Source organism: Vollenhovia emeryi, unplaced genomic scaffold (genome assembly GCF_000949405.1).
Source record: "Vollenhovia emeryi isolate VEMERY1.0 unplaced genomic scaffold, V.emery_V1.0 DF939210.1, whole genome shotgun sequence".
Classification (NCBI taxonomy): domain Eukaryota; kingdom Metazoa; phylum Arthropoda; class Insecta; order Hymenoptera; family Formicidae; genus Vollenhovia; species Vollenhovia emeryi.
The window spans coordinates 439,974-455,969 of NW_011967156.1; the positions used below are offsets into that span (position 1 = coordinate 439,974).

The 15,996-nt window shown below is 47.7% G+C and overlaps 1 protein-coding gene across 4 annotated transcripts in view; it reads left to right on the top strand.

The window, feature by feature from the left end:
- LOC105561176 (ankyrin repeat domain-containing protein 50) overlaps positions 1-15,996 on the top strand; it is an 81,746-nt gene that overhangs the window by 58,551 nt on the left and 7,199 nt on the right. For all 4 annotated transcript variants that reach the window (XM_012010932.1, XM_012010934.1, XM_012010933.1 and 1 more), the window contains exons 3-5: positions 12,319-13,809; positions 14,608-15,379; positions 15,841-15,996. In XM_012010932.1, coding sequence (XP_011866322.1) covers positions 12,806-13,809; positions 14,608-15,379; positions 15,841-15,996 — 1,932 coding nt within the window. In that variant the 5' untranslated portion in view covers positions 12,319-12,805. The remainder of the gene's footprint in view (positions 1-12,318; positions 13,810-14,607; positions 15,380-15,840) is intronic.

Here is a 15,996-nt window from a genome sequence, read left to right on the forward strand (position 1 = left end):
CCCCCCCCCCCTCGTCTTCGTCAAACACGGTAATTTGGTGGATGCAACTATTAATGTTGTTCGATCTCAAGACTTTTAAACTTTCACGCGTGACAGGAATAAAAGGTTGCGGAAGCTCGTTGATTACCGCGTTTCTCCGCGATCGGAGCTTAGCTTCTCGATGATGGCAGTCACTGATAACTGAAGTTATAGACATTTTTTAATACGCTTTCGAAACGTAAATGCCATTTGTCTTCTAACATTTTCTCTTCTTCTTCCTCGTGTATTAGGCTTGAATGCCTATTTTGTCCAGTACGTTCTAACTGGTACTTTGAGCATTTACTTTATCTTTGGTAGGCTGCTAACCGAAGGTTTCCTTACCGAAGGAAACGTCCAATCTGGAGGGCTGTACGTCTAAAAGGATATGTGTGGCGGGATACTTTCGGTGGTTACCACTTTTCTTCGGAAAATTCCGAAAAGACCAGTGGTGTTTGTGGATTTGAACTCGGATCTTTTTGTTCACTCGTTTACTAAGCAGCGCACATTTATCTGCGCCATACTCGCCACATTTTGTATCGCATAAGTAGCTAGATGTAAAGATCTCAATTTATAATTTTCATTATCTATGTTACGGTTAGTATGTATCTTGTGATAATTATTTGTCTATTGGTACTGAATTAATTCACACGAAATTAGCTAGTGTACAGGCTTTTTATTGCACTGAAGATGATGAATCGAAACGTATGTTTTAGAAGATGATGGATCGAGACGTATGTAAATGTGGAATATTGAACGCCTTTGACGTCGAATTAGACTACGCTTCAATCTCCACGTACTGCTCGCCTCATTGTTCTTTTATTGTTTTATAAATAGCTAGGTCGCAAAGCGAGAAATGTGCGACTATCCAGGATATATTCCTAGTTAATCGTATTGTGAAACGTTTTATCATATCGTCCCTCTTGTGCCAAAACCACGGTTTTTATTTCAGATTCACTTGAATTTAACTATTTTACTATTTCGTGAAAGTGTGCACATTCCTGCACTGAGAAAAATGTCCGATTAAATATAATCGGATAATCCAATGACATAATAACAAACGGAAACATCCAATTAAATTGTATAACCGATGAAACATGTGATCGGTTTTTCAATCAAATTTCATCGGTAATTGCACTTCATCGAATGTGTCCATAATTTTATCGGAAAAATTAACTATCGGAAACACTATTTAATTGGCTTATCCGATGGAAATTTTTCTCAGGGTGGCTTTTGGCGGGAGAGGGACGATAATAAAGCTCAATACTGTGGTATACATGTAAAACTTGAACAGGCAAATGTAAATCTATGAATTTGGAAGCTGAGCGTTCGGATCCGAAGGAAAGAAATTCCCTCGCTCGCGTCTTTACCACCGCGAGCGCGATTTTGGGATATTCGTTTGTTGCCCTTTGCGGGATAACGCTCAAAGGGTACCTCTCGCGTTTAAACGCGGGATTTGCACGGGAATAATAGAGGCCACTATGCCCGCGAGACTTCTCGAATAATTTAATTTGCGCTCCTTCTCGCAGGCAGAGAGGAACTTTTCCGGTATTACGGCGGCTGTTAGAATCGCACCGGCCGTTGCGCTTTTAATCTTCTCCACCGAGGTAGATAGACGCTATTGCGTGTTCTATCGGTTCACTTCGTTCCCACTGACATTATGCTAATTAGGTTAAAAGCCTTCGGCGAAGGGAAAGAGTGAGAGCGAAGGAAAGAAAGACATCACGATTGTAACACACGCCGTGCTCTTCGTTTAATCGGGCTGGCTAAGAGCGACGAATGAAGAGCCTGAATATTCATACGCGAATAGTCATCGGCCGTTTCCATTTCCAACGTATCGCCTCGAAAATTTCGCGGGATGCCCTTTTCCTTGCCGTTCGAAGTCCCTCGTCTGAGCGCGGACGGTGAATACGCGAGTAAAAGGGACGTTTAACAAATCGGAGTGTTTTCAGCGGATTAAAAACACTCGAGTTCTAATTAAAGCCAAGCCTCACGCGCAATTCCAATTAGGTGGAACGGGATTCACCGCTGTGCGAGATTCGGGAGAGAGAAAAGGAGGGAGAGGCCGCTTTGAGTAAATACCGCGGGTTCCCCACCTAAATGCGATTCACGCTTTTTCATCCGTCCGCTCGGAGGATTCGTTAAGACCTGCCTCGCGGCCAACTTTCGACGGCGAAATTTCGGTTTCTCCGTAGGATCCTCGCCCTGTTGTTATTATCAAGTGACGTAACATGTCCCGCTTTAAGGCGACGCTCGCGCTCGTCGCGACTCGAACGTTATCGCACGGACCTCTCCTTTATCAATACGCAGCGGAGCGTTGTGCCCGCGACTCGCGGCGATTTTCGTTCGAGGCGGGACGTGGAGTGCGAGCGAGCGGAGTGATTTTTCATTCCCGGCTATTAAACGGCGACGGTGAAAAGCGCGTGAGTTTATCGCGGTCAATTAAATGCATCGTGCGCGCGCGATACCAGCTTGCGTTTGCAATATCACGAGTCGCGGGGGGCCCAGGCTCCGTGTTATTCCGAAGCCCTTCAGATTCGCGCCCAGTCGAGAGAGCTGCACCGCGGCGGCCCCGCCTCGAACTCGAGTCGAAAAATCGAATCGTTCACTGGGAAAAATTTCCATCCGGTAAACCAATTAAATAGTCAAGGGGAATTTTTTAAAAATCGACCAGACTGGCAAAAATGATGATCTTTATTTTTGCCAGTCTGGTCGATTTTAAAAAAAAATTTCCCCTTGGTTAATTAACTCTGGTGACAAAAAGCTACTTAAATTTGTCAATTAAATAGTGTTTTCGATGGTTAATTCTTCCGATTAAATTATGGATACGTCCGATGAAATGCAGTCACCGATGAAATTTGATCGAAAAACCGATCATACTTTTCATCGATATACAATTTAATCGGATCCGTTTGTCAATATGTAATTGGATCATCAGATTATATTTAATCGAACATTTTTTTCTCAGTGTTCTTCTCCAGATTGAGAAACGTCACGAGTTGCATCTGCAAGCGCGCTTAAGGAGATGCTGGAGTGATTGCACTTTTTGCATCTAGAACCGTCAATTCAGGAAAGCAATAGTGTAACGCACAAATTATAAGGTTTATGCGTACAGATCGAAAGTGTCCCACTATTCGGACTAGATCAGAGAATATCATGGGATCATTGAAACTAAGTTTAGAAGCCTAAAAAGAAATGTATTCACTTAAATAAGTTACAAGTTAGGTAACCCATAACTTATTCGAGTGAATAGATTTCTTGTTAGGCTTCTGACCTTAATTTCAATGAACCCACGCTGCTCTTTAATTTCGTCCGAATAGTGAGACACTGTCGGTCTATACGCAAAAGCCACATAATTTGTATATTACATTTCTAGGAGCAAAAGGTGCAACAAGTGCAGAATCGCTCCAGCGTCCCCTTGATAATCAAAGTATACGTCGATAAGCGTGAAAGAACGTATAGAAACTTAAATCGGGCTCAGAATTAATCTCTGAGAATTACAATTGGAATTGCATCGATAGGACACCGAGTACATAAGTTACATCGGCAACTAGACGCGGTTGTAAAGTAACGACGACCGCGCAGAGTTTTCGGCAATCCCGGCGCGTGCAACGCGAACGAATCGGCGAGGGGGGGGGGGGGAGAAAGGGGGCGATAGCGACCCGTTAATTTCGTATAACTTATCCGCGCCTCCGAACTACTCCGCGAGCATGCGCGCGGCGAATATATACGCGAAAGCGAGCATTGAATGCCACCGGAAACCGGTTTAAAGCGCCGTGGCTCGGGGACACACGCTCTCGGGTTTGTGTGCATTGCAAAATTTATGCACGCGCCGCGCCGTGTGTCGACGCGCCTCGTACAAAGGCGGCCCCGGAATTAATTGCCGTGATTAGATGAACGCGTGCGCGCCGCGCGGATCGCAATCGGGGACGGAAACTGGGAAATGACACAATAGTCCCGGGTGGCACGGATCTCTAATCTTCTTTCGCAAGCGATCCGCGCGTCGTCGTGTACATCGGCTGCGTGTATCTCGGCGCGTAAAAGCTCGCGCGAGAGTTAAAATGGAAATTGTACGTCTCGCGTTACATTGCAGGCTCGTTGAAAAGCCGTTTGAATAGAGCGAGAAGCACGGGACGGCGTTTCGATTATAAGACAAACTTTGCTTAACATTATAATAATATGTACAATAATTCCACATTGCGAAACGAAGACTACCTTCGTTATGAAAGAAAAATGCACGCGTCGAAAAGCGAAAATTATAGCGTGGGCAATCGATAGCGCTTTGCACGGTGAGCTTAATAATGGTGGGAAATATTTAATATCTTCGATATAGAGGAATCCCCTATATTGGATCGTAATCCGCGTTTCGCAGTATTACGATATAATGCGCGGTAATACCGCGTCGTTGACGATTTCATTTGGCTATTTATACTCGTACGCTCGAATGTAAAGGCGACCTGTCGTCTCGCGTTCCCCGCAAGCGTAAAACCGCGCGTGTATGCCCGCGCGACACGGGTATACGTGTCCCTGCTAAATAAGGAGCGAACTGACGCTTTCGTTTCGCTTAGTTCGGTAGCGTTCGCCCCGTTTCGCGAGGCGCGGGAGATAATGGGAGGGAAGGAATCTCACGCGCCTCCGCGAGAGAATCCGCGATCCTCGCGCACGTGCCAGCTCGGATCTGTCATTCTCTTAAGCCCGTGTCACACTACGTATTGCGGATCGCAATTCAACCAATCGGATCCGAGGCTGTCTCTGATTGGCTGAAATGTGATCCGCAATACGTAGTGTGACACGGGTTTTAGAGTCAATCAGCGGATCGAGGGTCGAATCTACGATTTTGCGGTGTCATGATCTTCCGCGAAATCCCCACCCCGCTGTGTTTCCCCAACCAGTACACTGAGAAAAATTTTCATCGGATAAACCAATTAAATAGTGTGTCCGATGATTAATTTTTCAGATTACGTTTTCCGATTAAATTGTGGATACGTCCGATGAAATTTGATTGAAAAATCACATTTTTCACCGGATATTACAATTTAATCGGATATATCCGCTTGTTATTGTGTAATTGGATTATCTGATTATATTTAATCGAACATTTTTCTCAGTGTAGGGGAATTTTGTTTGGACAACCAAAAATAATTGATAAAGAACGGTCCATGATAAAAATAATTTTTATTATTTTAATACCACTTTTATAGTATTAATAAGAATACATTTTTCATATATAAAAGTGGGATTAAATTAATAAAAATTATTTTTAATATTATAAAAATATATATTTTTTAATCTTCTCCAAACTCATGTGAGTCGAGGAAGCTCTAAGCCTACAGCTTATCTAGCTTATGCGTAGGTCCGCCACTGACAAAGAGTTGATCATCAATGAAAAATAGTGAGTAGTTTGGGTACGTTTGCTCTCTTAAAGTGAGACATTGGCATCAATTAAGAGAGCAGACGTGCCCGAATTTTTATCTTAAAATTCAGAAAAGCCTTTAATTCCCACGTATCTCCGCGCGCGTGCTATTGTCTCGGCTGCGCGCACGATGCTGACGCGGTAAGACGCGGCACGGAATCCGCACACGGCGCGGCGCCTGCAGCTCTAAGCCCGCGGCGTCTGCGTTTCCGCACTAATTGGAATGCAATTGCGACGGAATCGGTCCGGCGGGCACGTACTCTGACGTGAACGGATTAAACGACGGTCAGCTCTATTTTGCGGGTAAGTTCGGGCGCGCGGCTTTACGCCAGCGGAAAGTTAATCCACGCCGCCCCCGGAGAGAGACAGAGAGAATCGGCCCCCATTTGCTCCAACTCGATTTCGGATTACGTCCTTGAGAGCAGGAGCAGTTCGCCCGGTGACGCAACGGAAGATCCGCAACTTTGTCAAGCCCACGCGTTACATTAAGCCGAGAACTCGTTAATCTTCAAAAGAGAAATCATGTGGGGCGTGTGGGAAATGTATTTTTTATCGGAAGATTTAAGACAGAATTTTAGATGGAAACATATTTTACTTGATAAAAGTCCCCCGAGCGTTTTAAGTGCCACGTGCTTCATAAAAGTCTGCGAACGGCTTAAGTGTAAAGAAGATCGCGCGGTACATGTTCCACAAGCACTTTTCGGGAGGGCGTTTTCCAAAGTTTCTCGCCGTATCGTCGACATCGCGGACGATATTTATTTAAAGTTACAAACCCGGCACTGCGTGCTCGAAAGAAACGCGCCGTATTAATCTTCGCTCGCGCGCGACAACGCTTTTGACTTTCGTCCGCGGGATTTTCTCCCGCTGGGATATGAAACGCGCTCACACAAAAGAGACGGCCCATTTTACGACTCGGAATACGAGACTGTAGACCGAGAGGAGTCTCCCTCTCTATCTCTCTCTCTCTCTTTCTCTCTCGCTCTTTTTACGCAGGAAGAGGCTCTTCCTGTGTCTTTAAACGAGACTTCTGGCATGCATGGCTGCGTAGGTGCTAGGCCAGCACGCGTGCAACCCGATGCATAATGCATTCGCGTGCAACGAGTGCAACGCCGTGTGACCGAATTAAAAGCGAGGGATGAATCGGAGATGCCTCGAGGGTTGCTTCTTCGCGTCGAGCCTCGTGGATTTTTTTTTACTTTCTAAAAACCCAGCGCGAAATGTCGACAATTACGAGTAATAAAATATTTTCTTATTTGAGACTGTTTTTGCTCCCATTGCTGTTAAATCGACGATCTTTTAATTAATCAAAATCGACCTCGCGGAGTCGCGAGCAGTCTGATTTTTTTAGTTCATTTTTAACACAAGTTGTTCAAGCAGAATTTTACTTCGTTGTTAAAACTAATGAGAGATTTAAGATAGAGCGATTAAAACCGGCGGGAAAGATAGCAAATCAAATGAAATGAAATTGTCGGAAATGAACTTCGGGATAATGAGAGGGTACACGGAGAACGGTGGCCGTTCTAAAATGTTAAATTTTTCTGTGTTTTGATATTTTTATATATCTTTTTACTCCTTAAATTATTATTCCAGCGAGAGTTTCTTCGACGCGGAGCCCTTAAGTACGGCGGAGATAATTATTCAACGAGTATCGCTTGACCGACCTGCCGGTGTTCTGGCCGTGGTCTCTCCCGGATTAACTCGAAATCCGAGCTTAGCCCGAGCTTTCTTTGATTATATCCCCCCCTGCCCTCGCAATTCCACGCTGTCGCTCCTCTCGCCCGGCGCGGTCCGAAGTCTAGACGAACTTTTGTGTAATATCAGTGCGCGGCCGTCCTCTTGTACATTCAGACAAACGACCGAGATCATTCCACCTTGAGAAAATCACACGCTTTTATCTCCGTTTCTGCTGCCATCGCGCGATGAGAAACGAGGGGAACGCGTCTCGCAGCCGCCCGCTGTCTGGCCCGGCGACCAAAATTGCGCCACTATTTTCCGACGGTAAGCCGTCGTAACTTTCGCGCCGAGACACTCGCAGATTCTTTTCCCCCGCAAGGGAAAATAATGATCGAGGACACCGATCGGAGATGCACGCGGGCCGTTCCGGGCGCGCGACTCGCGAGGAGGATAAATTCGCCTTTTGTATTTCTTGTAACGGCGTGAACGCAACTTCTCCGGGATGAAGAACAAATCTGCGGACAATCTCTCTCGCCGTCGCGCGCGAGAAAAAGGAATCTTAATTGCCACGTAAATTAAGGATCGAGGGAAAAAAAGGAGCCCCGCGATACGATCTCGTCGTTCATCGCGTTGTCCCGCGCGGTCACGCGGGAGAAGGAGGGATCTGTGAAGTTAGCACATCTTTTATTATAATGGTTGCGGAACTCTTACTAATTTTTATCAGGAACTCTAGAACTATCGAAAGTGCTATTAGAACGGTTAATATTTTGTTTAATTCGAAGAATGTGCTAACTTCACAGATCCCCGTGAAGTTAGCATATTTTTTATTATAATGGTTGCGGAACTCTTTCTAATTTTTATCAGGAACTCTAGAACTATCGAAAGTGCTATTAGAATTGTTAATATCTTTTTAAATTTGAAGAATGTAGGTACTAACTTCACGGGGATCTGTGAAGTTAGCACGACATTTTTTATTATTATATAATAGTTGCGGAACCCTTTCTAATTTTTATCAGGAACTCTAGTACTATCGAAAGTGCTATTAGAATTGTTAATATTTTTTTGAAATTCGAAGAATGCCGTGTGCTAACTTGACAGATCCAAGAAGGGTACCGTTTCTCCGGGCTCTCCCGTATTTGTGTGTATTCTTCGCGAAATGAATCGCGCCATCGTTTATCGATGACGGCATATTTCCTTTTCGCATGCAAATGGACCCACCAGCGCCTATATTCGTTGATTGAATCCAGTCCCGCGGCCTCTCGGCCGAGGATAAATTTCGCGTTCGCCGAGGTCGGTACGCCGAGTTCGCCCACGGGTGAGGGGAGGGGGAGAAACGGCCGGGGGAAGCGGAAATCGATCGGTTAGGGGTCTGCAAGACAGACAGGGAGAAAGCATAACGTGAGAAAGGAAACATCGGGCGCTCCGTCCCCCTTTTCGTTCCCCTCCTCTGCCGCCGCTTACAACCCCCGGTGACGTTGCCAACCCCTTGCTCTGCCCGTCGCGCGCGCGCGCGGGGTCGAATAAAATTATTCAAATCGTCCCGCGCCGTTTCAATTCTTCTGAACCGAGGACGAAATATGTAATGGACATTCCCATGGCGGGAAAACGAGAGTAGACGCACACGGCGCTCCGCTCCGCGGTTATTAGTATATCGATTTCTGTCCGAAACAATTTTCCAATCGTGTTCTATCGCGGCAATAAATTTGCTTTTTTAAAAAATATTATATAATATTATATAACTATATAAAAAATAAAATATAAAAAAATAATATAACAATCGTGCTAGAACACGTCGCGTTTGAGAATTGTTCCACGCGATATAGACGCGCGAACGTTTTTCCCTCGAGTGTTCGCGGGCGCGTAACTCGCCGCCAATGACGCGATTAAAATATTACTAATTATCCCCATTAAACGGTCCAGTGGAAAATGAATGGTTTCAATTTCGATACGCGCTTCCGCCTCCGAGGAGTTTAATTGACCGAGCGTGGTGGGGCCCTCGCCCTCTCTCGTTCTCTCGTGTGAAACAGGTTCTCGCCTCGTCTGGTTTTCTCGTCCACGGTTCGCGTATCATTCGGCCATAATGATCGCCTGATACGGGGGGGGGGGAGGGACGACCGAGGGGGTTGTCGCGCGCGGTTCTGGCTGCATCGAGGGGCGACAATGCGACGCGCCGCGCGCAACGTTGACGGTGTCATCTTTATGGCGTTGTGTGCCTCCGCATCTAATAATAAACGGGTCGGCGGCCATTGTCGGAAATATAGGTCGAGCCTTGTGGCATTTACCGAGTCGTTTACGAAACGTCAGTTCCGTATGTATATGCGAGCGTGCATTTACCTTGCCGCGCGAGTTTTCAAGTACCTCGGCTGCTTACGGGAGTCGCGCCGCGGCGAACGTCGAATGAATGGGCCGCGCGACACAGTTGTCAACTTTGCGCCTCGCGAAGACGCGCGAGACTTTGCTCTCGTCGACCGGGGAAATAAATCAAGGCGTGTCGACAGGCGAGCGAGCCTGGATATTGTAAAAGCGAGCGGTGATCTCTCTCTCTCTTTCTCTCTTTTTCTTTTTAACGTTCTATCGGCATCGCATCGCCGCGGCTCTCTTCTCAAACTCGCGAACGCTCGCGGAGCTTGGGTCTGAAAGGAACGAGGTTTCAAACGGGCAAGACAGGAGAGCCGTTCGTCTCCATTAATCCCCAGCGGATTCCACCTTTGGCAGAATTTTAATTCGAGCCTCGGCTACGAGAAGACCGTAACTAAGCAGTTGTCCAATTAAGAAAATAAAAGGAAATATCGGGGGCTCCCGGCCGGCGGATAAGCGCGAGGTTTATCGCGCCAGTTCCGGGCGCGAGTTAGATTTGCGGTCCTCCTCGTCCCCTGCGTTCGCGGGGTCGACGTGCCGGGCGATCTTCCGTTAACGTCCACGTGCTCACGTACGTGTACGTGTGTCGGCCGACGTGACAGTCGGATTTGTGGCTTTCGCCGAAAACCGTTTTCGCGTTTTCTCGCGCAACACATTTTCCCATATCGCGCGTGAGAGAGAGAGAGAGAGGGGTGGGATCAGTGATAGCAATAGTCAGAAATGGTCGTGTGGCAATTTCGTCGCGCGTAACGCAATTATACGCTAACGGTGCCGGGCGCGTAATCGAATCGATTTACGATACGCCGCGGGAACGTATTTATAATTTATTGAAGCGAGAGAAAAAGAGCGAGAGGGTGCGCTTTCTTGCAGAACGCACATCTGATAGCGGAAATAAGGGCCGGCGAGCAGGGCGACCGAACCGCCGACGTTTTATCAGAATTGTTCGACGTCGCGACCCGAAATAAAAATCTCCGGTCAACCCTTTTTTTTTTAATCCGCTCTCTAAAAGTCAATCAGTGGATTGTCACTGAAAACGGTGAATGTTCACTGATTCACTCGCAGTGATAATGCACTGATAGAGAGTATCGGTGAAAATCGGTGAAAACAAAAGGAAAGTAACAGGACTGGTGAACCAAGCTAGGGGTAGTACAGTGATGGACAGAATGCGACACTTTATTGTAAATGAGCTTAGGAACGTGGACTTAGATCGAAGGTTCGTCCCAAGATCTTCTTCGAGGAATATTTTACTCGGTGGCCATTTCGAAATCACTTTGAGCGATCCGTTTCTCGAGTTCCTACACCCTCAGAAAGGATTTCTGTTACCGAGACAAAAAATATTCTTGACGCATTTATATTTCTTACAACCTTGTTTAGTATAAAAATAAGACAATATCAAACTCTCCTGTATCGAATTAAAAAAGATTGACTTACTTATATTGAGACAAGAGTAATTTATATAAATATAAGTTTAGAGTAAATTTTCCCTCCGTCTTACAACGTACGAAGTTGGCACCACGGTATTAGACAAAAGACGATGCATACTATCATTTTATTCTAGATTTTCGAATTTTTCATTTAAGATTAAAATACCCCTTTCTCTATAATCAATATGATTGGCGCTATATCGATCCTATTTTGTGATACATTCAAGTGTAATAGCATTGGATCCGGAAAGTTTTTCTGTGGGTGTAGATTCAGACTTAAAAGAAGTAGTGTCGCGATCGTTCTGCCCATCACTGTACGTGTTAAATCGTAGACATAATATATCTGGACCGAGCGTTTGCCTTTATTTGACCACGCATGAGAACGAAATAGCACATAATAGAGTTTGTCCTTTCCACGTGAACCTCCACCCCCGCTGCTCACTGCTCGGTCTAGGTACGTTATGTGTATATGTTAAATATAATACAGATATGAATGAAATAAACGACGTGGCAAGCATTTCGACTTGAAATCCGCTCGTCCTCAATGCACGGCGGTGAGACGGCAATTGCATAAACGAGCAGCTGGACCTTGGTCATAAAAATTGAGCTGCAGATATAAATCCAAGTAGAGCCGATAAACGAGGAAATTGTTAAACTCGTAAAGATCGCGAGGGCTCCGCTCGCGGTTATTTATCCCTGAGCGCGATAATAAACGCATCCGGCGGAACGCGGCTGGGCGAGGTCGTCGAACCTTCCGTCGCGTTAGGATTATTAATTATCGCATTAATGGACAGCGCGCTAATCTATCTTGCTAAACGGAAGACCGTCTTAAGTTAATGTCGTTTTACCTCCGGGCGAGATCGCGCCAAGTTGGGAACGTTGAGGAACGATTAAAGTCTCGGAAGGAGGGCCATCCAGAAGAGGCGCGCCCGGCCCGGCCCGGCCCAAAGATTAACACTGAGCGAATCAATTAGACGGTTAGTTGGACCGGCTAATTGCGACTCGGGGAACGAGGAAGACGCGAAATCTTTTGAGAGTCTTTCGGGAGATATATCGCCGCTCGCGCGCGGTAAGTCCAAATTGCTCGCGTAAACGCGAGCGACGGTATTTATTGGGAACGAAAGCCCTCCGAATTTGCACTTTACGGACTCTGCTATATTACCGCGTGTCTATCGCGTGCTGCGAACGCGCGATATTCCGCCGCAGCTGCGCAGCCCCGCGTACCGAATAAGTTCGACCTTGCGTGCTTTATCGCTCTATAAATTTAGATCTTCCGTTCCGTTCGATGGTGATTTTATCGCCGATTTTATCGGGCCGTTAGTCCGCGGCGGGAAATTAATTAATTTTACCGCTCGCCGTTTCTACATTTTTATAAGCGTTGACGTGATGCTCCAGGAACAAGAGGGGAAAAAGACTCCGACTTTTGTGTTGCAGGATAGCATGCAAGGACGCGAGGCGCATTGTTCGGCGGTTACAAGGCGATGAGAAGCCTGAATGGAGTCAGAGGAAGCCTCAGAGCCCCCTGGGGCACCCGCCGATGTTCCGTTGACAGAGCAACGCAACCGGGTCAATCTTGTCGCTGCACTTAAGCCGATCTGAACCGCCAGCCATCTCGCCATTTACACCAGACCTGCATTTACTCGCGGCGCTCCGGAGAGCCAGAGGGAGAGAGATAGAGGAGAGAACAGCTTATCCAATCAGATATCCGATCAGATACGTCCAGGCGACCTGAGACGCGCGAGCACACGGATTGAAACCGATATAGTGAAACCCATGCCAAAGATCTACTTACGCCAATCGATTTACACTAGAGAACCCCGATAAGCTTGAACGCGCGATCCCGAGAGAGGCGACGCGACGGAAGGGACTCGTCTCGGGCGTAACAGGTCCAGGAGTAGAGCGGGACATCGGGAGCATCGAGATGGCGGCGCCGGTGATCGAGAAGAAGCGCTTCTTCTGCCGAGAATGGGCCTTCACGAAGCTGTCGCATTGCCTGGAGCAGCGGCCGCAGTCGAAGACGTGCGGCGCCCTGATCGTCGGCGGCCCGGGAAGCGGCAAGACGGCGCTCTGCGCCGAGTTAGCGTGGCCGTCGAACGGCGCCTCCGCGAGGCATCAGCGCTCCCTGAATCGCCGCCTGCTGGCCCGACACTTCTGCCAGGCTAGAAGCGAGGCCTCGCTGTCGCCCGCTCAATTCGTGCGCTCGCTGGTGGCCCAACTGCTCCAGGCCAGTTCGGACGGCGTCCATCATCGCGCGCCGTCCGCGCCCATCTCGCCGGCGGCGTCCGCGGGGAACGCGGCCGCGACCACGACGACGCTCGCCGCGACGACGACGGCGATGACAACGGCGACGATAACGACGACGACGACGACGACGACGGCGACAACGACGACGGCGGCGGCGGCGATACCTACGCCGACGACGACGCCGACGACGATCGTCGCGACCGCGCCGCCTCTCACGTCCAGGGAGGCCATCGCCGAGGCCTACGCCGAGAAGCTGCGGACCGACCCGGACATACAGGCCGCGCTGCAGCCGGACGTCCTGGACCGCGATCCGGACGACGCCCTGAAGAAAGCCCTGCTGTTCCCGCTGTTGGAGGTCGAGCCGCCGAAGAACTGCCTCTTCCTGCTGGTGGACTCCATCGACGAGGGCCAGACGTTGAATCCACCGCAGACCGGCACCAGGGACTCCCGGAGGGAGAACGACAACGTCAGTCGTACGATAGCTGAATTGCTGGCTAATCACCATCACCTGTTCCCGCAGTGGCTCTTGTTGGTCTGCACCGCACGACGGCAGAGTAAGACCATCTCGCGCATGTTCACCGGCTTTCGCAAGATCTCGCTGGACGACCTGAGAAAGTCCCAGGTCGTCAGGGACGTTCAGCAGTACATCCTCGCGCGGCTCGATCAGGAAGACGCGCTCAGGTAACGACAGGATTGTCCCAAATTGTCACGTGCGTCTGGAACACCTAGCTTCATCGACCAGATAAGTGTGAACAGAAAGGGGACTCGTGACATTTTGGCCAAAATTGAGTTACGCTGAAACAAAATTTTCGCTACCGTAGCTAATCATGATTTGCTAAGAATACTTTGCTGCTATAACTATAAATTTCTAAGCCACAGCAAACTGGTTGCTGTCGCACCTAATGCTAATAGGCACAGTAGTGAAATATTCAGCTGTCGCAACTAAATATCAGCCATCCATATTTTACAACTGAAATTTAGTTGCCACCTGCAGTTTTTAGCTACGGTAGCTACATTTTTCTTTCCGCGTAACAATGGATCCTTCGCTCCAGCACAAAAATGTTTAAAAAAAGTTGTTAATGAAAAGTTACTTTAAGGGGTTGCCCTCTTTAGGACAAAGTAGCATCAATCCTATTGAAATTTATATTATAAAACATTTGTCGTTTTTCTCAAATATGTGACTTTGTTCCCCTTTTTGTTCTAACCGACTCAATAATTTATAATCTTCATCCATTTGTTTTATCCGCTCGAACGAATCTATTTTCGAGAGAACAATTAATTGACGGGAATCACGATTCTTTTACCGAGAGAAGATGCATCATGAATATATTGAACGTAGATACTTGAATAGCGCGGAAAAGTTTGCGCCAGTTTATTAATAACGGAGACATAGAAAATTGACGCTTCGCTCGATTCGCGCTTGTCACGCTCGTGAGCGATCGTCTCGATTAATAACGCTTCTATAAACTACTTTCACAGGCAGCACATCTCGCGCGACACCGCCGAGATGCTGAACCAGCTGCACATAAAGAGCAACGGCTGCTTTCTGTACCTGGAGAAAGTTCTCGACGGCGTGGCGGAGAACTTCATTGTTCTGCGCGAGGTGCGGGAGATACCGGGAACGCTGAACGGCCTATACCTCTGGCTCTGCCAGCGACTCTTCAGCAGGAAGCAATTCAGCAAGGTGCAGCCTCTACTCAACGTTATACTCGCCGCCAAATTGCCCATCACTCAGGAGATCCTGTACGAGAGCGTGAAGACGGCCTGCGTCGGCATCACCGTCGAGGACTTTAATCGCCGGCTCCATTTGCTGCGCCGAGTGATATCGGTCTCGCGTGCCGGCGCATTGATGCTCTTTCACCACAGCTTCGCCGAGTGGCTCCTGGACGTGAAGCACTGCACCCAGAAATATCTTTGTTCGGCCACCGAGGGCCACGCCATGCTGGCGGCCTACTACACTCTGCGCGGCCCCGAGCTCAATCCCGACGAGATCTGCGTGCTGGCGCAACACCTGCAACGCGCGATAACGAGCATTCCGGTTAGCACCACGTTGGACGTCCACACTCTTCAAGTGCTCTGGATGATCGGCAGTAACGCACCCATCGAGGCCTGTTATCTGGACAGCTCCGAGTGTATTCTTTGGCCCAGGCAGGATGTTAAGCTGCTGAGACTGCTGATCGACGCCGGCGCTAGGCCGTCTGAGAAAACGGTCGACGACGATGCTAGCAAAGATGCTATTTCTTCTAGTCAGGTAACACTTTCCTCTACTAAAAGAATCCGCAAATGAAAGGAAGAGAAGGGAAGAGCACGCGATTGCTAATCAGCGAAATAAATGAACACTCGGGATATCTAGCCCACGTTTAGTATTTTATTCAAGCAAATAAGCGGTTGAAGTTTATTACGCACGCACGAGTTTATTTTTACAAGTCTCCCCGGAAACTCTGATAAACATAGTAGTAATATCTAATCTCTAGTTTTAATAGAAACAAAGCGGTCTCAGGAAACTATGATAAAACGTAATAATATCTAATCTAGTTTTTCGGGGTCAGTATGCTTTTTTTCACGATAAGAGAGAACAGTGCGGCCCATATTAGAGATTCTCTAGTGTCATTAAGGCATTTGGCATACGATTGGAGAATATTCGTAATAGAAATTTTCTTGTCGAACATTGTGGCGAGAGAAAATTTCATTTTTCGCGTTTCCTACGCAAAGGTTTCGCAAGATGTGAGCCCCATTGACGAATCTCCGAGTGAGCCATTAACAGAGCTTCTCGGTGAAAGCGGAGATATCAATCAAACGGACTCTTACGGACGAACGGTGTTACACACTTTAGCTGCCGATGGCAATGCATCTCTCCTGGAATTGGCG